Raw genomic sequence first — 22186 nt, 5'->3', positions numbered from 1 at the left:
TCAAAATAGCATACATTTTGCCATTGATTTAGTGTAGGCTACTACAGTTGAAGTCGGAAGTTTACATACACCTTAGCTAAATACATTTAAACTCAGTTTTTCACAATTTCTGACATTTAATCCTAGTAAAAATTCCCTGTCTTTCTTAGGTCAGTTAGGATCACCACTTTATTTTAAGAATGTGAAATATCAGAATAATATTAGAGAGAATGATTTATTTCAGCTTTTATTTCTTTCAACACATTCCCAGCGAGTCAGAAGTTTACATACACTCAATTAGTATTTGGTAGCATTGCCTTTAAATTGTTTAACTTGGGTCAAACGTGTTGGGTAGCCATCCACAAGCTTCCCACAATATGTTGTGTGAATTTTGGCCCATTCCTCCTGACAGAGCTGGTGTAACTGAGTCAGGTTTGTAGGCCTCCTTGCTCGCATATGCTTTTTCAGTTATGCCCACACATTTTGTATGGGATTGAGGTCAGGGCTTTGTGATGGACACTCCAATACCTTGACTTTGTTGTCCTTAAGCCAGTTTGCCACAACTTTGGAAGTATGCTTGGGGTCATTGTCCATTTGGAAGGCCCATTTGCGACCAAGCTTTAACTTTCTGACTGATGTCTTGAGATGTTGCTTCAATATATCCACATCATTTTTCTCCCTCATGATGCCATCTATTTTGTGAAGTGCACCAGTCCTTCCAGCAGCAAAGCACCCCCACAACATGATGCTGCCACCGCCGTGTTTCACGGTTAGGATGGTGTTCTTCGGCTTGCAAGCGGCCCCCTTTTTCCTCCAAACATAACAGTGGTCATTGTGGCCAAATAGTTATATTTTTGTTTCATCAGACCAGAGGACATTTCTCCAAAAAGTATGATCTTTGTCCCCATGTGAAGTTGCAAACCGTCTGGCTTTGTGATGGTGTTTTGGAGCAGTGGCTTCTTCCTTGCTGAGCGGCCTTTCAGGTTATGTCGATACAGTTTTACTGTGGATATAGATATTTTTGTACCTGTTTCCTCCAGCATCTTCATCTTCAGGTCATTTGCTGTTGTTCTGGGATTGAGTTGCACTTTTCACATCAAAGTATGTTCATCTCTTGGAGAAATAACGCGTCTCCTTCTTGAGCGGTATGACGGCTGCGTGGTCCCATGGTGTTTATACTTGCGTACTATTGTTTGTACAGATGAACGTGGTACCTTCAAGCATTCGGAAATTGCTTCTAAAGCCATGACATCATTTTCTGGAATTTTCTAAGCTGTTTAAAAGGCACAGTCAACTCAGTGTATGTAATCTTCTGAACCACTGAAATTGTGATACAGTGAATTTTCAGTGAAATAATCTGTCTGTAAACAATTGATGGAAAAATTATCAAGTAGATGTGCTAACCGACTTGCCAAAACTAGTTTGTTAACAAGAAATTTGTGGAGTGGTTGAAAACAAGTTTTAATGACTCCAACCTAAGTGTATGTAAACTTCCGACTTCAACTGTTTATATTTGACGCAATTAAAACGCTTCCTTTCTAGCAATAAATGTCACCCACTCACTAAACCGCCTCACCCACTTGAAGAAAAGGGTTGATCACTACATGTCATAGGTGGCAGCACCTCTTAAACCCCACAGAAGAAGCTGAAAAGCCTCACAGGAAGTTCTTTATTACCATCCTCCATTGAGTTTTGAAATCTGTCTTTGATACTTGATAGCTAATATCCAGTAGCTTTTGGTAAATAAAATTCACAGGCTTTTGGAACTAAAGAACAGTTTAATTGTTTTCATTTATCACTGCCGAAAGTTTGGAAATGCCGAGAAATAATACACTAGTGACACATGGTGCACCAATTCGCTAACCTGAATTTTGAATCATGCATACAGTGGATCATTTGTGGGAGACAACAGACCTCATTAGCTAGTTGTTTTTTAATTTTTTAAACCAATGTGTTTGAAAATGTTTCTCGTTTCTAGTTCTCATCTGTTCATGCACCAGATTGGAATGCAAAGTTTGTTTGCTCAAGTAAGTAATATTACTGCGTTCCTTCATTTGTGAGTAGTTTTATTGTGTAACGTTAACATCAACGAGGACAATAATGCAAGCTAGCGAGCCTAGATAGGTAGTTAACATTACTTTGCTAGCTTGCTAACTTTAGCTAGCTAGCTTAACAGAAACATGAACTTGACCGTTGCTAGCTAGCCAAATTATGATTGTGTCCTTGCTAGCCACATTACTTAGCTAGCATGCTAACATTTGATGGTTTGCTAATTATCAAAATTGACTAACAGTATATGTAACTATATTCACAGGAGAAAAAGCCCCTTTAGTCATGTAGCTAGCTAATCTGCTGTGTCTTTCCATTAGGGCAATGGCCAGCCCCAGCATCCTATTCACCACAGCACTATGTGGATGCGATAGTCATGGAGGTATGTATCGTTACATTCACTTAGGCCGGATGAGACTCTGCCTCTCTGTTATTTCTTGTACAGTATTTCATTCATTTCAATGTAACATAATTTTTTTCAAACAGGGCCAGGAGTGAGACACTCCATCGGTGCCAAGTTTGGGCCGCAGACATAAAGGTAAGAACATAACTGTTACCAACTTAAATGTAAATACTTATTGGAAATATCTGCCATCCGTCTTAGACCAGGCCTGGGTGAAGGCCTTCTCCAGAGCCCTCAAATTAAAAGCCCAATGAATACTCTCCTTTGTGTAATAATTTAACTCCCACCGCTTGTGGGACATTTATTTTGAAGGCACGTATAAATAACAACTGCATGAGGACAGACAGTGACTGACAGGCTGACACAAACGTCACAGTAACAAATAGCAGCAGCTAGACATTTTCTCAAAAAATAGTTTTTCAAAGATTTCAAAGAAAAGGAAAGTAGACAATGAATGTAGGGTGTTCCAGCAAGAGTGGACATTGAAATATTTATTTATTGAGGTATCAGGGAAAGCTGTGTGCTTAGTGTGCAAAGAGTGCATCACTGTCTTGAAAGACTACAACTTCTCCCGACACTTCCAGACGAAGCATGCAGAGAAATATAGGAATATGCCTTCTGAGCAGAGGGCAAGTGCATCAAAATAGTTGCTTTCTCAGTTTCTCAGTTCACAAAACTGCATTCAGCAAACGTCGGAATTGCGAGAGCTAGCTATGTACTGTCCCAAAAAATTGCTAAACATAGCAAGCCATTCGCTGAGGGCGAAATCATTAAAGAATGTTTCATTGACTCTGCAGCAATACTTTGCCCCAACAAGAAAGAACTGTTTGAAAATGTTTCCCTGTCAAGACGAACAGTGACATGGCATGTTGAGGACATTGCAGAGAATATGGAACAACAGTTGAAAGACAAGGGGAAGGATTTCACCTATTTCTTCTTGGCCCTGGATGAGAGCAGTGATGCACGTGACATGGCACAGTTGTTGATATTCTTACGAGGCATAACCCCAGACTTTGAAATTACAGAGGGGCTTGCTTCAGTGCAGTCAATGAAGGGCACAACCACAGGGAAAGATTTATTGGAGGAGGTTAAAAGTGTACGGCAAAGCTGGGACTAAGCTTTAAAAAGTGATCCAGTGTGACCACTGATCCAGTGTGACCAAACTTGACAGGAAGTACATTGGCCTTTTGAAAAGGATACAAGATCAAATAGCTGAGCTGAACCCAGATCAGAAAATGATTTTCCTGCATTGCATTATTCATCAGGAGATGCTTTGTAAATGTGTTCTGAAAATGAGCCATGTTGTGGATGCAGTCACTAAAGTGGTAAACTACATCAGAGCAAAATCTTTAAACCACAGGTGTGGGACCTGAAGTCGGAGATTGCTGCGTTTTGGCAAATGGAAGGAAAATATGTGGATTTACCTCAACTGCAAGTTAAAGAATGGTTGACTGATTTTGCCTTCACTGCGTACATCATGGCCCTCATGAATTAACTGAATTCCAAACTACAAGGGAATGGCCTTTTTCCACATCAAACGTACAGCCTTGTCAAAGTCTTCAAGGAAAAATGACTCCTCCTGACCCGCCAAGTAGAAGCCAACAATCTCACCCACCTTTCGACAGTGTATTCCCTATCAGATGACCAGCATGAGAACTATACATCGCTGCTCCGTTCTTTGAACGGTGAGTTTTCTCATCGTTTTGAGGATTTCAAAGTGTTGGAAAATGACATGCTGTTGGTTATCTCTCCTTTCACCTTCAATGTGGATAACGCTCCCTCTGACCTGCAACTTGAGCTTATCGATCTTCTGTCTGATGCAGTAATTTAAAACAATGTGACTGACCAGGTTCTATGCATCTCTCAATTAAACAAAACTTTCGAAAGATTACGAATCATGTTCAGAAGATCTTTGGGTCAACCAATGTATGTGAACAGACATTTTCAGTGATGAAATATAACAAGTCAAAGCACAGATCATCTCTTACTGACTCTCACCTCACAGCAATCATGCATATAGCAACGTCAGAAACTATACCTGACTTCACTGCTCTAGTCAATGCCTATCAGAGACTTCACTCCTCACACTGATTGAGTAGTTTAAATGTAATGTTAAGCTCTTTCTTTCTTGTGTTTTTGTGCATACCCATACTTTTTCCTCTGTGTAGTTCATTGCATGTTTAATAATGAAAATACCTACCAAAAGGAGAACATGGATGTGGTTTATTTCTGTGCATGTTAAAAAAGTAAAATAAGTAGCACATCTAGACATGATTTACAGTAGATATCTGTCACACAGTCATACACATGATGTATAATCCTGTAATATGATTGTGGCCCGCGATGGCAAAAACATATTATAACGTGGCCCTCCTTGGAGAATAATTGCCCAGGCCTGCTTTAGACTGTCACAATAAATGTATATGAAATATAGAGGGTGGGGGATGGAAATATGTGTGTCATTTCTAATACTTCTCTTGCATTTTGTAGCTTAGGTTCTAGCTGTAACGGGTGCCAAGGACCTGAAGTCAACAGTGTGGTGGATGCTACCTTGCATTCTGTCAAACCATCTCGCCATCGCCATAACCTGGATTGGGGCAGGGGATAAGGCCTGTGTCAGGGACTTGTTTCTGAAGACCATTCTATTTTTAAGTGTGTTCCATTTGTTTTCTGTACTTTTTAAGTTAAAAAAAAGTTGCTAGGACACTTCAGGAGAGTCATCAAGAAGGTAACCCAGTAGGATAGATAAGGATGTAAAAAGGTACTAAATATGGGTCAACATTTTTTGTGGTGGAGTTTAAAAAAAATATCTCCTGGATATAGGACAGACACTTCAAAACCTTATTCCTTATTATTTATTTTTTGACTGTCTGTTTTGCCATTTTTTTTATGTGTTATTCAATGTGTTTCTATGGGCTATAGCAGTAAAGAACAAATGTAATATTTTATCAAATCATTTTTGTATATATTTTTTATACTGACAGGGGTTCTAAAATTCTACATCAAATAGCTAAATGATCCATGGTATGACCATCTTAAAACAATTCCATATGTTAGCTTAGTAGATATCGCGAACACAGGGCTTAGACTTACACTCACAGTTTTTTAATGCATCAGCAAACGTTGTCACTGATTCTCCCTCTTCCTGGTTTCTTCTGTGGAACCTAAACCTTTTTTTAACTAGTGGTTTTGGTAAAAAGTGTCCTTTCAGTATTTCCACAATATCCTCATATAGTGCCTTCGGAAAGTATACAGTCCCCTTGACTTTTTCAACATTTTTCTACATTACAACCTTATTCTAAAATGGATTAAATACGTTTTTTCAGCAATCTACACACAATACCTCATAATGACAAAGTGAAAACAGGTTTTTAGAAAATTTGTGCAAATGCATTAAAAATAAAAAAGTATTCACACCCTTTGCTGAGAGACTTGAAATTGAGCTCAGGTGCATCCTGTTTCCATTGATCATCCTTGAGAAGTTTCTACAACTTGATCCACCTGTGGTAAATTAAATTGACTGGACATGATTTGGAAAGGCACACACCTGTCTATACAAGGTCCCACAGTTGACGGTGCATGTCAGCGCAAAAACCAAGCCACAAGGTCGAAGGAATTGTCCGTAGAGCTCCGAGACAGGATTGTGTTGAGGCACAGATCTGGGGAAGGGTACCAAAACATTTCTGCAGCATTGAAGGTCTCCAAGAACACAGTGGCCTCCATCATTCTTAACTGAAAGAGTTTTAGAAACACCAAGTCTCTTCCTAGAGCTGGCCGCCCAGCCAAACTGAGCAATTGGGGGAGAAAGGCCTTGGTCTGGGAGGTGACCAAGAACCCGATGGTCACACTGACAGAGCTCAAGAGTTCTTCTGTGGAGATGGAAGAACCTTCCAGAAGGACAACCATCTCTGCAGCAGTCCTTTAATCAGGCCTTTATGGTAGAGTGTCCAGATGGAAGCCACTCTTAACTAAAAGGCACATGACAGCGCATTTGGAGTTTGCCAAAAGGTATCTAAAGACTCTCAAACCTGACACCACACCTACGTTGAAGCATGGTGGTGGTAGCATCATGCTGTGGGGATGTTTTTCAGCAGCAGGGACTGGGAGACTAGTCAGGATCAAGGCAATGATGAACGGAGCAAAGTACAGAGAGATCCTTGATGAAAACCTGCTCCGGAGCGGTCAGGACCTCGGACTGGGGAGAAGGTTCACCTCCCATCAGGACAACGACCCTAAGCACACAGCCAAGACAATGCAGGAGTGGCTTCGGGACAAGTCTCTGAATGTCCTTGAGTGGCCCAGCCAGATCCCGGACTTGAACCCGATCAAACATCTCTGGAGAGACCTGAAAATAGCTGTGCAGCAACGCTCCCCATCCAACCTGACAGAGCCTGAGAGAATCTGCAGAGAAGTATGTGAGAAACTCCCCAAATGTTTTATTTTGCCTTTATTTAACTAGGCAAGTCAGTTAAGAACAAATTCTTTTTTTGATGATGGCCTAGGAACAGTTACCGGTGTGCCTAGCTTGTCGCGTCATACCCAAGAAGACTCAATGCTGTAATCACTGCCAAAGGAGCTTCAACAAAGTACTGATTGAAGGGTGATAATACTTATGTAAATGTGATATTTCAGTTTATTGTTAATAAATTAGTAAACATTTCTAAACAGTTTTTGCTTTGTCATTATGGGGTATTGTGTGTAGATTGATGAAAAAACAATTTAATTCGTTTTAGAATAAGGCTGTAATCGTAACAAAATGTGGAAAAAGTCAAGGTCTAAATACTATCCGAATGCACTGTACGTCTTAATACCTGGTCTGTCTGGCTGTATCCTGAGTAAATTAAATGTCTTTGGCCCCATTACACTTAAAAATGTAGGCAGTTTTGTTTTCATTAATGTCATTTGTAAGAACAAAATATTAAATCCGTTCTGTATTTGAGCTCTTCCATATTATTTTGTCTTCCCAAAGTTTAGAATCCCAGGCCAACTCTAAGCTATGAACTTTTTCAACTTCTCACTCTATTCTTAATGTGCACCAATGGCAGACTGGAAATTTCCCGGTGGTCTGAGGCTCGTTTTGGCCTGCGGTGAATAGTCAATTTGACCAGCAATAATATAGCAAGCCGGAATGAGTTGACGGAGAATCCACGCATCAGGCGCGTCTCTCACTCACTCGCTGCAGTGTCCCCGCACCAAAAATGACATCAGGTCTCTCCGCAACGCACATAGCAACCGTCTACCTGCCTCTTACAGATAACATTTTAGACAAGTCGCACGGCGAAATGGACAGTCAGAAGAGGAAAGGTGGAGCAGAGAGGGAGAGAATAAAAAGAGAAAGGCCCTTGCCACAGACGTTACAAAATAAGCAACATGTTCGCCAGTAAGGGACCAGGTCAGTCAAAAAACACTAGCTAAACCACACACACGACACCCAGAATGGCTAGCTAAGTAGCCTAGCTAATAATAGTGACACAACGGCCGGCAGGCTAAACAGTTTGCACGTCTTACGTCTTCGTGGTAGATTTATATCATAGCAATGAGTGCAACATAGCGATCATAATATGACATTGAAGGCAATATGTTTCAACTAGTAAAACATAGTAAACCTAGACTGGGCTGACTGGGCTGACCAACATTCGGTCATGACCACATAAGCTAGTGAAAGTGCACATGTACAGCGAAACAGGCTACAGTAACGTAACCATAATGCATCCATGAACGTAACACTGTGACACAGCACAGGCAATGACAAAGATCATTAGCACCATTAGTACCAGCATTACAAGTTTCTACAATAATATACTTCTCTGGGAAAAATTATAAGACCACTCCAAATTAAGAGACCATTCTTAATTTTTTTCAGAGCTGTATTAATGTAGCCTACTGATACACTAATGATAGTGAGTATGATAATAGAGTATTTTCTTTGCAAAGGTGGAGAAGGAAGCAGCAGCAGCACTAGAGTTTCAGGTGCTCTTGCAGAACTGGAGATGGTCAGTTCAGAGTCAGACTCAGAGCAGGAACCTTCAGCTACAACTGAAGAGCACAAACCTAAACATGTAGGCTATGATTTTAGATTAATATGTGCTTTATTTATGAGATTATCAGTAGGACTGTAATCGGGGGGCATACAATCAATGACCACGCAAGTAATACAAGTTTAAGTTTAGGTTATGTTTACAACATTTTTTTATGTTTTAATGTTTACAACATTAAAACAATGTTCATTCTGCAGAGCAACCAGATGTGCAGAGAGAGAGAGAGGTTCAGAGCCCAGTACAGGGAAAATCGAAAGGGACAGGGAAAGCACTGAACATCCATTTGATTATTTTGGCCATCCTCAGTCCAAGGATTTTGACTTCTCATAGAGTCATTCCCAATGTATTCCACTCCAGAGATGGCACAAACAGAAAATGGCTGGCATACAATGAAGTAACTCACTCCTTGTTCTGCTCAGTATGTCTTGCATTCGCAAAACCTTCACGCCAGTGATAGTGCATTTGTCAAAGGAGGCATGCAGGCCTGGAAACATGCCCATCAGAAAGTACATGAACATGAGAGAAGCAAGACCCATAGAGAAAGTGCAGAACCCTTTTTCCTCAGAGCCAGCAAAGCAGACATCTGAGTGATAAGCAAATGTCAGTTCAACGAGACCAGGTCAGAAAGAGGAGGCAGGTCATGGAACGTGTGATTGATGTTGTTAAAGTTATTGGTAAATGTGGGCTTAGCTACAGAGGACGCAGACACGAAGCAGCATATAACTTGGAAAACACGGCCAACAATCATGGCTAGTTTTTTGAGCTTATATTGTTACTAGTGGTAATTACTTACTGGTTACTCTAAAGTAGCTATGCTATGACTCTTCCTTATTAACAGGCTAACAAGGGTGAAAGAACATTTGATGTGAGTTAAAGCTTTTGTACAGAGGCATGTTTTTTGGACTTTCATATTATACTTGCAGTTATGTAGCCAATGTTCAATTTCATTGACTTAGTGTATAGATGTGTTTATTGTTGTGCTGTTGGCTTTATGGACACCAGTGAGGGAACATTGTAATCTACATTTTTTGTAGAGGAGGTATTTTTTCAACTTTTGTATTATACTTACTTACATTGTTGTAGCTTATGTTTAAGTTCTGTGAATGTGTGTGTGTGAAGTTTTTTGATACTTTTGTTATGCTTGAATATAAAGATAATCATTTGAACATTTGAGCTAACTCTGTATATCTCATTCTCTTTTTAAAAAGTGTAGGCTAATAGTTGTGTCTAGCCTAGTACATTTGTATGATGTGCTATGATTGGTGTATTCCTAGTGAGTTTTTGAGGGTGCACCCATAGCCATAGCATACCTTGAAAATGCAGTGTTCAGATAGGCTACTTTTTGGTCATTTGGTCAGTCCCAAATGTTTGTATTTTGTAATGTGGATAACTTTCTTCCCAGATGAACATAGTGTCCAAATGTATAACTAGTTTGGTGCCCGTTACATCAACAAATAGGGTTAGCCTACAAAATTAGCGGTCTGGTGGTTTACGTGAACAGGGTGGCCTGGGATGGAGTCAAATTCCCGGACTGAATTATTGTTTCAGTCCGCCCCTGATGTGCACCAATCTGGTTTTAGATCTGGACATAGCGCCGTTTCAGCTGCTATGCTGTGTTAAATTGCTAAGATCATACTAATCATTCTGCTGTTGACCATCACATTCTCATTCAAAGGTTGACTGAAATAGGCCAGGAACAGGATTCTTGCATGTGGTTTGAGAATGATCTAACAGACAGGACACAATATGTGATTTCTGATGGTGTTAAGTGTAGTTTCCTGGATATTGCAAAGGTGTACCGCAGGGGACGGTATTGGGACCTGTCCTCGTTTCTATTTATATAAGTAATATTGGTATATCTGTTAAAACTTGTAATATTAATCTGTATACAGATGACACTGTTATGTTTGCCATTTCCCGAGCTGTTGACCAGGCTATGTCAGAGCTGCAATCTGACCTTTTTGCATTGACTTACAGAAAGCACTAGTTGGTTTAAAATGTGTACTTAATGCGGGCAAGATTAAATACATAATAAATAATAATAATACAAATAATTCTCGCAAAAAAATATTTTCATTAATTGGATGGTTCTCCCATTTGGATTGACATATTCATTGTTTAAAAAACAATAAACTAGTTAAAAAGCTAATATTTAAATTGGGCTTTTAAAAAAAAAAAATGTTGTCTCTCCCTAAATAGCAGGAGGTAGATTGTACAGTAAATTTTCCTGACAGTTCTTGACTTTATCACAGGTGATATTTTTAGTGCATTGTTGGAATAACATGCAAAATTCCTTGCTTCTTGATTCCCCTGCTGCCACTAGTGCAGTTTAGGACTCTGGTGTTAAGTTAATTCATAGAAGATTGCAGTTGTTTCTATTGATTCTAATGGTTTATTTGTTATATATATATATATATATATATTTATAGACTCACGCACGCACGCACACAGACACACACACACACAGACACAGTACCAGTAAAAAGTTTGGACACACCCACTCATTCCAGGATTTTCTTTATTTTTTAAATAATTTTCTACATTGTAGAATAATAGTGAAGCCATCAACACTATGAAATAACACATATGGAAACATGTAGTAACCAAAAAAGTGTTTAATAAATCTAAATATATTTTATATTTGAGATTCTTCAAGCAGTCACCCTTTGCCTTGATGACAGTTTTGCACACTCTTGGCATTCTCTCAACCAGCTTCATGAGCAATGCTTTTCCAACAGTCTTGAAGGAGTTCCCACATCTGCTGAGCATTTGTTGGGTGCTTTTCCTTCACTCTGCGGTCCACCTTATCCCAAACCATCTCAATTGGTTGAGGTTGGGGGATTGTGGAGGACAGGTCATCTGATTCAGCACTCCATCACTCTCCTTCTTGGTCAAATAACCCTTACAAAGCCTGGAGGTGTGTTTTGGGTCATTGTCCTTTAAAGAAACAAATGTAAGTCCCACTAAGTGCAAACTAAATTAGATGGCGTATCGCTGCAGAATGCTGTGGTATCCATGCTGGTTAAGTGTGCCTTGAATTCTAAATAAATGACTTACAGTGTCACCAGAAAAGCACCATCACACCTCCTCCTACATGCTTCACACAGCCTGATTCACACAGTCTCCTCTGAACAGGTGATGTTGAGATGTGTCTGTTACCTGAACTCTGTGAAGAATTTATTTGGGCTGCAATCTGAGGTGCAGTTAATTGCCCATTTCTCAGGCTGGTAACTAATGAACTTATCCTCTGCAGCAGAGGTAACTCTGGGTCTTACTTTCCTGTGGCGGTCCTCGTGAGAGCCAGTTTCATTATAGCGCTTGATGGATTTTACGACTGCACTGGAGGAAACTTTCAAAGTCCTTGAAATTTTCTGGATTGACTGACCTTCATGTCTTAAAGGAATTTCTCTTTTCTAATTTGAGCTGTTCTTGCCATAATATGGACTTGATCTTTTAGCAAATACGGCTATCTTCTGTATACCTACCCTGTCACAGCACAACTGATTGGCTCAAACGCATTAAGAAGGAAAGAAATTCCACGATTGAACATTTAAGAAGAGACACCTGTTAATTGAAATTCATTCCAGGTGACTACCTCATGAAGCTGGTTGTGAAAATGCCAAGAGTGTACAAAGCTGTGTTCAAGGCCAAGGGTGGCTACTTTAAAGAATCTCAAATTTAAAATATATTTTGATTTGTTTAACACTTTTTTCAGTTACATCCATATGTGTTAATTCATAATTTTGATGTCTTCACTATTATTCTACAACATAGAAAAAACTATTGAATGAGAAGGTGTGTACAAACTTTTGACTGGTACTTCTGTGTGGCAGCTCCATATAATAGTACTCGCAAAACACCATTCTCAACGTCAACAGTGTAGAGGCGACTCCGGGATCCTGGCCTTCTAGGCAGAGTTCCTTTTGTGTTCTTTTGCCCATCTTAATATTACATTTTTATTGGACAGTCTGTAATATGGCTTTTTCTTTGTCACTCTGCCTAGAAGGCCAGCATCCCAGAGTCACCTCTTCACTTTTGACGTTGACACTGGTGTTTTACGGGTACTATTTAATGAAGCTAATATACTTGTCATCTTGCTCAGTTGTGCACCAGAGCCAGTTTGCACTGTTCTGTGATGGGAGTAGTGCACAGCGAGATCTTCAGTTTCTTTGCAATTTCTCGCATGGAATAGCCTTCATTTCTCAGAACAAGAATAGACTGATGAGTTTCAGAAGAATGTCCTTTATTTCTGGCCATTTTGAGCCTCTAATTGAACCGACAAATGCTGATGCTCCAGATACTCAACTAGTCTAAAGAGGCCAGTTTTATTGCTTCTTTAAACCAGGATAACATTTTTCAGCTGTGTAACATAATTGCAAAAGGGTTTTCTAATGATCAATTAGCCTTTTAAAATGATACACTTGGATTAGCTAACACAACATACCATTGGAACACAGGAGTGGTGGTTGCTGGTAATGGTTCTCTGTACGCATATTCCATTACAAAATCAGTTGTTTCCAGCTACAATAGTGATTTACAACATTAACAATGTCTACACTGTATTTCTGCTTTTCTTTAAAAAATAAGGACATTTCTAAGTGACCCCAAACTTTTGAATGGTAGTGTATTCTTGTTTTATTTGGAATGTACATTTTTCTTGATTGTGAAAATGTTTGTACTCAGGTCACCATTGTAAATGAGACCCTGGTCTCAATTGGGCTGACCTGAATTAATAAAACGTTTAATAAAGAAGAAAAAAAATACACAGATAAATAAAATTGTTTTTCTTGAGTGTACTTTTAATAGAGCTGAGATTTACTTTGAAGTGCAAAGTGTAGCAATACAGGTGAAATCAGTATTTTACCCAGACATGGTGGTGTAAAAGAAAGATTGTAATGCTGTGAACCAAGAGGTTGTGAGTTCAAATCCTGGGTGAGGACATGTTGAATTATAACTACTGTTTACATGCACATGCAAAATGTAATCATGTGGGTCAAATTTGTAAGTTGAAAATGCTTTATATTGATAGACCTGGTGTGTGTGTGTGTGTCCTTTTCCCTAACCTTGTCAACAGACAAAAGAGCTGTGAATGGATCAGGGCTTTGATGGGCTTAGCAACAGTAACAAGGGGTGATGTGTAATGAGGCACATATTTTGGGGGGGAGAATGTTTCTTTAGGGCTACCAGGCAATGTCCTAAAAACGTCTTTATGGACATCCCCGGAACAAGTCAGGAACTAGACAAAAACCTCCAGGGGACCATGACAGAATATTCTATGTTTTAAACGTCTTTGGTCCCCGGAAATGTTCCAATAAAACATTGGAGCATTAATATCTTATATTCCCAGAATATGGCAACAATTTGCACTGTATGTTTGGTGTGACGTTGATTGAATATTCTCCTAATGCATGTAAAACCAAGTATATGCTATTTTCCAAATCACGTGAACATATATCTGATGATTTATGCATACGTAACATTGGATGGTGCCCTCATTGATTGTGTCCCCACTTATACATTTCTAGGCATCTGGATTGATAATAGGCTTTCCTTCAAAAATCATGTTGATGAGTTAGTGAATTAAGAAGTTAATAATTAAAATGGTATTTTATGGGAATAGGTCATGCCTTTCCTTAAATAGCAGAAAACAAATAATTCAGTCAACATTTATTCCGGTCTTAGACAATGGTGATATTGTCAATATGAATGCAGATGCCATTGTATTGAAGCCACTGGATGCAGTTATCGTAGTTCATTGTGCTTTATTGCGGGTGATAGTTTCAGCACACATCACTGCACTCTGTATCAGAAAGTAGGCTGTCCCTCTTTGAAATCTCGTAGATCGATGCATTGCACACTAGTTGTTTATAAAGCCGTGTTGCATAACCTACCTCCATACCTGGCTTCTCTGTTAACCTACGGAAATACAAGCTGTCAGACACGGTCTAAGGGATGGCTAACTCTGGAGATCCCTTCCATCTCGATAGAGTTAGGTTAGCCTTTAGCTATTTTCTACCTTGCTTGTGGAATGGTGTACAGAGTTTGCTGAAATTGGATGAATTAGTGCCTCTGAGGCAGGTCAGATGGCTGTGTGAGGACCTTTTTAGGGAAGAATGTGTTTGTTTCTTATGATTCTATGCTTGATCTTTTTGTGTGGTTTTGCTTGCTTATATATTTTGTATGTTAACTATGTATTTTTACTATGTTTTGTAACTTTTCCCAGGTCATTGCTGTAAATGTGAATGTATTCTCAGTCAACTCCCCTGGTAAAACAAGGAATAAATCAATAAAGACCAAATGAAATACTCTTGTTTCAAAATATTTTCACCCATTACCTCTATGGTCCATTTGGTGACTTCAATAGAACCATATGACATGAAGTCAATAATGAACAAATATTCCAGATCATTGTTGTAAAGGAGAATCTTTAGTGAACTGTCCACTCACAACCTACAACCTACCCTCTGTGTTTTGACCCAGGTGTACACCTACAAGCAGAATGCCCTCACCAGACAGAAAGTACAGCCCATGCACCCCAGCAGCTCAGGTGGAGTGGAGGACATGGCCAGCCTGGAAGACCTTCATGACGGGGCCATCATGCACAACCTGTACCTTCGCTACCAGCAGAGGAACATTTATGTGAGTTATTCATATTAGAATGATACTCAGGCACTCCTCACTTTGTGCAAATCAAAGTACCTCATTATCTTGATCACAGAGACAGTTAAAACCACAAAAGTATGCATCAACAACGCTGCTATGCCTTCTTCCGAGTGTGTGAAATCTATGTGAGTGTTTACGAAGCCTTGTAAAGTAAAGATTAACACACTTTGCCATGCTGTCTCCCCTTATGGTGAGAGTAAGAATTCAAGAGAATGAAAGCCCCATTGTTTAGTTCATCGAAGATACATAGATTTGCCATTGATTGATACACACATCTACTTCTGTAGCTTATATTGTGTCAACATTTACAAATCAGTCAGACAATATTTCAAGTAAACTAGAGAAGAATGGTTCATAAGTTTCAAGTTTCTTGTTCTGAAATAACTTCATATAATATATTCCCAGCACCTAAAGTAGTCCATATTTCATCTCACTGTGACATGGCGCTAAAACAGATGAAAACAAATGAGGAACTTTAATGTCTCATGGGACCATTTCAGATAATAAATAGTTATTTTGTTTATCCGAATGAATGGATTACCTCTATGGTCCATATTTAATCTCACTGTGACATGGTGCTAAAACAGACAAGATGAAAACCAATGAGGAACTTCAATGTCATTTTTGTTATGAGATTTGAAAACAGCCATGTCCAGATGTAGAGATATACAGTACCTCTTCTTGTTTCACATGATCAGTTGAGAAGCAGAAAGCTGAGAAATTATCCGAAGTCTGTTTTCGTTTCAGTCCCCCACTCCTATACAAAGATTTTTCTCACACAAACACTAGTGATGAATGAAGAGGTCAGTTTATGAAGAAAACCGGGAAGAAAAGTCACACATACAGTACACACTTTACTAGGACCAGAGTTGTTATTCATGCATCCATTAGGCCACACATTACTGTCAAGTCTTAGTACAGTGAATCTCTCCGGTACTGTGACATCAAACACTTTATTCATTTTGAACGGGCACTCTTTCAGACTGTGAAAGAGTGCCTGTTCATGGATGGGGGACCTTTGCCACACACTCACATCATTCACTTCAATACACCACCCACTTAACCTTGTACACAAACAAAAAGATATCCAGGACACAAAACTACAGATTAGAATGCTGCCATCCATTTTGTTAGCCGTTATCTAGTCATTATCTATTCCCAGTATGTCTGTCAAGATAAATCACCATCCTGCAGATTTACTATTATACTCCCATTGTTAGGGGGTTAAATGTTAGGGGGGTTAAATGTATTAATAAAAATTGAACTAAAGCTCAAATCATACAACAGACTCTCAGAAGCACAAGTCTGTAGGCCTTACCATTGCTGGGATGTAACAATTTGTGTGTCCGAATTCTGGATCAAAAGGTCACGGAAGATCATGCACATGGCCTGGTTTCCCAATAGCATCTTAAGGCTAATAACCTTTGTAGGTCCATCATTAAATCTCTGACCTGGTTCCCAAAATCATTATTGCTGAAGTTGCACTTGAAAATTCTCGTTATTTACTGACTGCTTCAGACCACTTGTAGAACAGCGAAGTACGTCGTTAGATGAGTTTTTGCCCTTCACTTTACATTCAGAAGATCTGCGCTAAACATAGAGTCAAGATGTGTATCCAGCTCTCTGTGACCGCCGATAACTTCACAACCAAGTTGATTACAAATACAAAGTTGCCAATGTCATTGCAATTGTTACACAAGTGAAGGATAGGCCTAAAAATATTCTTAAAATAAAGACAGAGATAGAAAATATAAATACAGTAAAGGCTATAGATCTATATAATGTATTTCAATCATATTGAAATCCATTTAATGTTCAGTCGATTGAGTTCTATTTCGCTAATAGTAGGCTACTATAATTTATTTAAATATTTTTCTTGATGTGCAAATCTGTGATTTAGTGTATTATTGTTATTGGGTAAGCCGTATCAATATTTGAAGCCATATGTGGTAATATCTTTCTAGGAGCTGATACGTTGTCAGTATTGTAGATTTTTTTAAATTAAAAATAATTTCTCTCTCTTTACTGAAATTGGAGCTAATATCTTTAAGCCTTTGTCTGGAGTAAAATGTATCCATAACTGTTATAGGGGTCTACGGTCTCCCCATGGCTAACCTTTGTGCACTTGAGGGATGCTTCGAGGAGTGCTTTGTTGTCTTCTTTTACTAAATCAGATGTTATTATCATGGGTGACCTAAATTCTGATTGGGAAATGGAGTTTTCAGACAATCTAAGACTTGTAATGATCTAAACATAAACCAGCTGGTGACGAAGCCTACACGGCCCAACCATTAAGATCTTTCAAAGTTACCTCTGATTGATCTTATTTTAACAAATACTCCAGATAAATATGTTACTTGTGGGGTTTCCCCACTGGATATTAGTGACTATTACCCAGTTGTCTGTGTCAGAGATGGATAAGGGCACAAGGCGAGACCCAGATGCAGACACGGGAGGCAGATGGTTTGAGTCTCTGATATTAATTATTATCCAAGAGGTAGGCAAGAGAATGGTTGTGGACAGGCAAAAGATCAAAACCAGGTCAGAGTCCAGGAGGTTCAGAGTTGCAGGCAGGCTCGAGGTCAGGGCAGGCAGAAATGGTCAGGCAGGCGGGTTCAGAGTCCAGACAGGCAAGGGTCACAACTGGGAGGACTAGCAAAACAGAGAGAAGGCAAAAGCAGGAGAACGGAGAAAAACACGCTGGTTGACTTGACAAACAAGACGAACTGGCAATAGACAAGCAGGGAACACAGGAATAAGTACCCAGGGACTCATTAGGAAAACAGGTGACACCTGGAGGTGGGTGGAGACAATCACAAAGACAGGTGAAACAGACCAGGGCGTGACAAGATGTGAAAATGCATTACTAACCTTGTTTCATCAAGAGGAACTTAAAAAAATTTAGTGAACAGGCTTTTTTACACAATCTTTATTTTAGTGACCTTGATTGTATTACAGCTATCCCTGAACCTGATTTAGCTTTGAGCATTTTTAACCACATTACGGGTTAAAGGGAGATCGAATTCCTGGTACACTCCGGAATGATCAGAAGTCATTTTGTGATATCCAATTGGTAGTTAGTCTTGTCCCATCGCTGCAACTCCCGGATGGACTCAGGAGATGCAAAGGTCGAGAGCCGTGCGTCCTCCGAAACACGACCCTACCAAGCCACACTGCTCACTTAACCTGGAAGCCTGCCGCACCAATTTCTCGGAGGAAACACACTGGCGACCGAGGTCAGCGTGCATGTGCCCGGCCTGCCACAAGGAGTCACTAGAGCATGATGGGACAAGAACATGCCAGCCGGCCAAACCCTTCTCTAACCCAGACGACGCTGGGCAAATTGTGCACCGCCTCATTGGTCTCCAAGTCGCGGCCGGATGCGACACAGCCTGGGATCAAACCCGGGTCTGTAGTGATGCCTATCGCACTGTGATGCAGTGCCTTAGACCGCTGCGCCACTCGGGAGACCATATTGGCAAGCTTTTAAGCAACTGAGGAATTATTGTGTAAGACATCAGAAAAGCTACATCTGATTATTATGCAACCACATTTTCGGGTTGTAATGGGAACCCTGCTAGATTCTGGGAAACTCTCAAATCCCTGAAGGGCTCTACTTCCTCCTCACTTCCACAACAAATTAATTCAGACATTGGCCTCATAACGGAACAAAATGCATCATTCTACATTTAATCAACATTCTATTTCTGCTGACATCTCTTTGAAATAACTTCTAAGCCAATTCACAATAATATTGGGCTGGATGCTGATAGGGGTAACTTGCTGAATGATTAAAGAAATGGATAGTCAAATATATTTATTTTAGGCTACTTACAAAAAAAGAAGACCTGAATGGTTGCTAGCAATAGACAACAATAAATCCACAGGGGCCGACCAATTGGATCCTAGTCTGCTAAAGTGTGCATAGTGTGCATTAAAGTGTGCATTAAATACATTTTGTATTTAACATTATTATCAGGAAATATTCCATAAGTATAGAAATCAGCTCTTGTGCTGCCACTCCATAAGGGAGGGGATAGTAGTGATCTTATTCATTATCGCCCCAATTCAAGGCTTCCTTGTCTAGCTAAGATTCTCAAATCCTTGGTAAATGTACAACTTTGCTCTTTTTGATCTGAGAAATGTATTTTGAATCTAAACCAATCAGGGTTTAGGCCTAGCCATAGCACTATTACAGCAACCACTTTAGTTTTTAATGATCTTGTCAATGCTTTAGACACTAAAATGAAATGTGACTTGTTTCAGGAAACTAGGTGTATGTCACACATCACTACTTCACAGGAGCGCCATTTGAACGTAAACTTATTTTTAATATCAAAATGAGCTTTGGGGCAGAAATGCCTTCTGGAACATGTGAACTTTCATGTGCCTTAATAGCAAACTTGTATGCCATCTGTAAATAGGAATACAATTGTTAAATTAGGAGCCTAGTTGATTTAGCCACAGAAAAAGTTAGCATCCTTCCCTCTAGCCATGATTGGCTGAGGTGAGTGGGCTGGACATGCCGAGAGATGAGTTCAGATTGGTCTGCCATGTAGCACACTTCGGTCTGTAAGATAAGCTGGTCCATATGTGTAGGTAATTCTTTCTAACGTGGCTTTAAAAAAAAGATATCACCTAGTAGAACTGCATGAGTGTTGCTATCCACTTTCTAGAGAACCGAGTTTTGAAATCAGTGGAATTAGAGTATGATAGCTAAGGAGATGGAGAAAATTCTGCCGATTGATTGGAAATATGCAGATGGAGTCGAAAAGAGAACATACAGAAGGCTGTTGTATAAAATGCCTGTCTCCGGATTCCATCTTTAAACTAAGGGCAACCATGGCATCAGTGACAGAGAGGGAGAAGTGTCCATCCATGTATACGGGTAAGATAGTTTTGTCAGAAAGTTGTTTTCATTTCAAGTTAAAGTGTACCGGATAGCTATCTAGCTAACATTACGTGTATGATCTGTGTAGTAATATTATTCATATCTCAGAGCCATTTGGATTGCTAGTTATAGCCTAATGATAGCTAGCTAACATTGAACCTGGTTGGTTAGCTACCTGCAGATTCATGCAGGGTGGTAACGTTATGAGTTGGGATTATGGTTCATTGTTTAGCTAGCTAGCTACATGTCTAAACAAAAGATTCCACTTTGCAAGTAACTATTTCATTAGAATATTCATGAAGTCACTGCGACAACTGTCGATAGACGTAGCTGGTAAATTCGCTCTATCTACTCCGATTTCAGAGCACATTCAAGGGCCATTTTCTCAAAAGGTTAAGAGTTTATCAACTTTCAAAGCAGAATTACTTTCCCAATTGTTCCTCAACTGTAGTGTGTGATACTAAATGTTCTAGCTAGTCTCTACTTTTATCAAATGTAATAAACACAATTTCAAATTTTGTTATATAAGACCATTGGTCACAAATGTGCAGCTTTGTTTGTGGACCTGTCAAAAGGTTTTGATACTGTTGTCATGACTCTCCTGTGAGGATCCAAAGGATCAGGTTACATTGGATCAGCTCTACAGAGCCCTCTCCCGCAGAGTAGATCGTAAACCATAGGCAGCAGATGATTCTCTTTGGGGCCTAGTTGGGGTGATCGGAATATCTGTGTGCCTTATGAAATGGTTACCGCCCAAGAACTTCAACATCAAACAATGGACACCGGGACAATATATTTCATCCTCTGAATGTTGGTAATGATGAGAGATGGAATGTGGAAGATTAATGTCTATTTTGTGATGTCATTAAAAGTTAAATGAAGACTTTAGAACAAAAACATTGTAACTTGAAGGGCTTGTGTAAATGATGTTTACATACTTTACGTTGTGTAGAAAATATCCAGGATAAGGAAAATGTTTTTGTGACGATAAGATTGTGATGTTAGTTCTCTAACGAGATCATAGTAAATTGTGATACCCCAGGGAACCCGGAGAGCATGTCAGCAAGACACAAACTCCCCTTTTTACCCGAGGGTATAAAGCATTAACATATCAGACTAGGATGATCATGAGCTGCAGCTGAGATCTATGATTAGTCACGACCCAGAAACGCAACACAAGGTTGAAGAAGACAAAGTAGCCTCTTAACAATCAATGTTACAGTTAAGTAGCTGTTCCAAGTACTGTTTCTAAGAAAGCAAATATAAGTAGGAACATCCGGGAATACTCTTCAAATCATTGTTTACCCGGCTTTCATCACCACTCTGGAATCATCGACACGGCTGATTAGCTATCCTCAGGAGACCACTCTGGTTGACAGAGGAAGAACAATGATTCCAAGCACCACTCTCCTTTTGAAGCTTCCAGTCTGTTATTCAAACTCAATCAGCATGACAGAGTGATCTCCAGCCTTGTCCTCGTCAACACTCACACCTGTGTTATTGAGAGAATCACTGACATGATGTCAGCTGGTCCTTTTGTGGGAGGGCTGATGTGCAGTGGAAATGTTTTTTGGGGATTCAGTTCATTTGCATGGCAAAGAGGGACTTTGCAATTATTTGCAATTCGTCTAATCACTCTTCATAACATTCTGGAGTATATGCAAATTGCCATCATACAAACCGCCATCATACAAACTACTATTTGTGTCATTCTCAAAATTTTTGTCCACGACTGTATATAAAAAATATATGTAAACACATAATTTGGCCAACTTTAAATATTTGACATGTATCCTAAAACATTTATCAAAGAATATGTGGGAGGGTCACTTTTAATAGATTTTTGCCCAAAGTTAACAGTGGAGAGATGGATTCATATTTTCTCTTAAAAGGTTCCAAGATGACCAGGGTTTGAATTTGAAGTCGAAATGAATGTCTGTCATTAGCTTTTGAAAATATTTATGTTCTGTCAGAAATGACCATGGAAATTCAACAATTTTTCAGACTTTTGAAGAGTTTCATTCCGAAATGCTAAATATGTTTAGAAATGTTGATAAATTAGCTTTTATTGTTTAAAGAATGTATGAAAGAGATTGGTGTGTTTCTTCACCATCTATTCATGGCATGTTCAATGACAGACATATCTGTTTGAAATGTATCACT

At 39.4% G+C, this 22186-nt stretch overlaps 1 protein-coding gene across 2 annotated transcripts in view; it reads left to right on the top strand.

Moving 5' to 3' along the window:
- Positions 1–22186, top strand: part of myo10 (myosin X) — a 255739-nt gene that overhangs the window by 90700 nt on the left and 142853 nt on the right. The window contains exons 2-6 of one of the 2 annotated variants that reach the window (XM_042328542.1): positions 1958–2006; positions 2349–2410; positions 2515–2566; positions 4922–5083; positions 14950–15108. In XM_042328542.1, coding sequence (XP_042184476.1) covers positions 14998–15108 — 111 coding nt within the window. In that variant the 5' untranslated portion in view covers positions 1958–2006; positions 2349–2410; positions 2515–2566; positions 4922–5083; positions 14950–14997. The remainder of the gene's footprint in view (positions 1–1957; positions 2007–2348; positions 2411–2514; positions 2567–4921; positions 5084–14949; positions 15109–22186) is intronic. The other variant, XM_024419927.2, reaches the window with a different exon arrangement.

Source organism: Oncorhynchus tshawytscha, linkage group LG10 (genome assembly GCF_018296145.1).
Source record: "Oncorhynchus tshawytscha isolate Ot180627B linkage group LG10, Otsh_v2.0, whole genome shotgun sequence".
Lineage (NCBI taxonomy): Eukaryota > Metazoa > Chordata > Actinopteri > Salmoniformes > Salmonidae > Oncorhynchus > Oncorhynchus tshawytscha.
The sequence above is the reverse complement of the archived record's forward strand: the minus strand, read 5'-3'. Positions and strand labels throughout refer to the sequence as shown.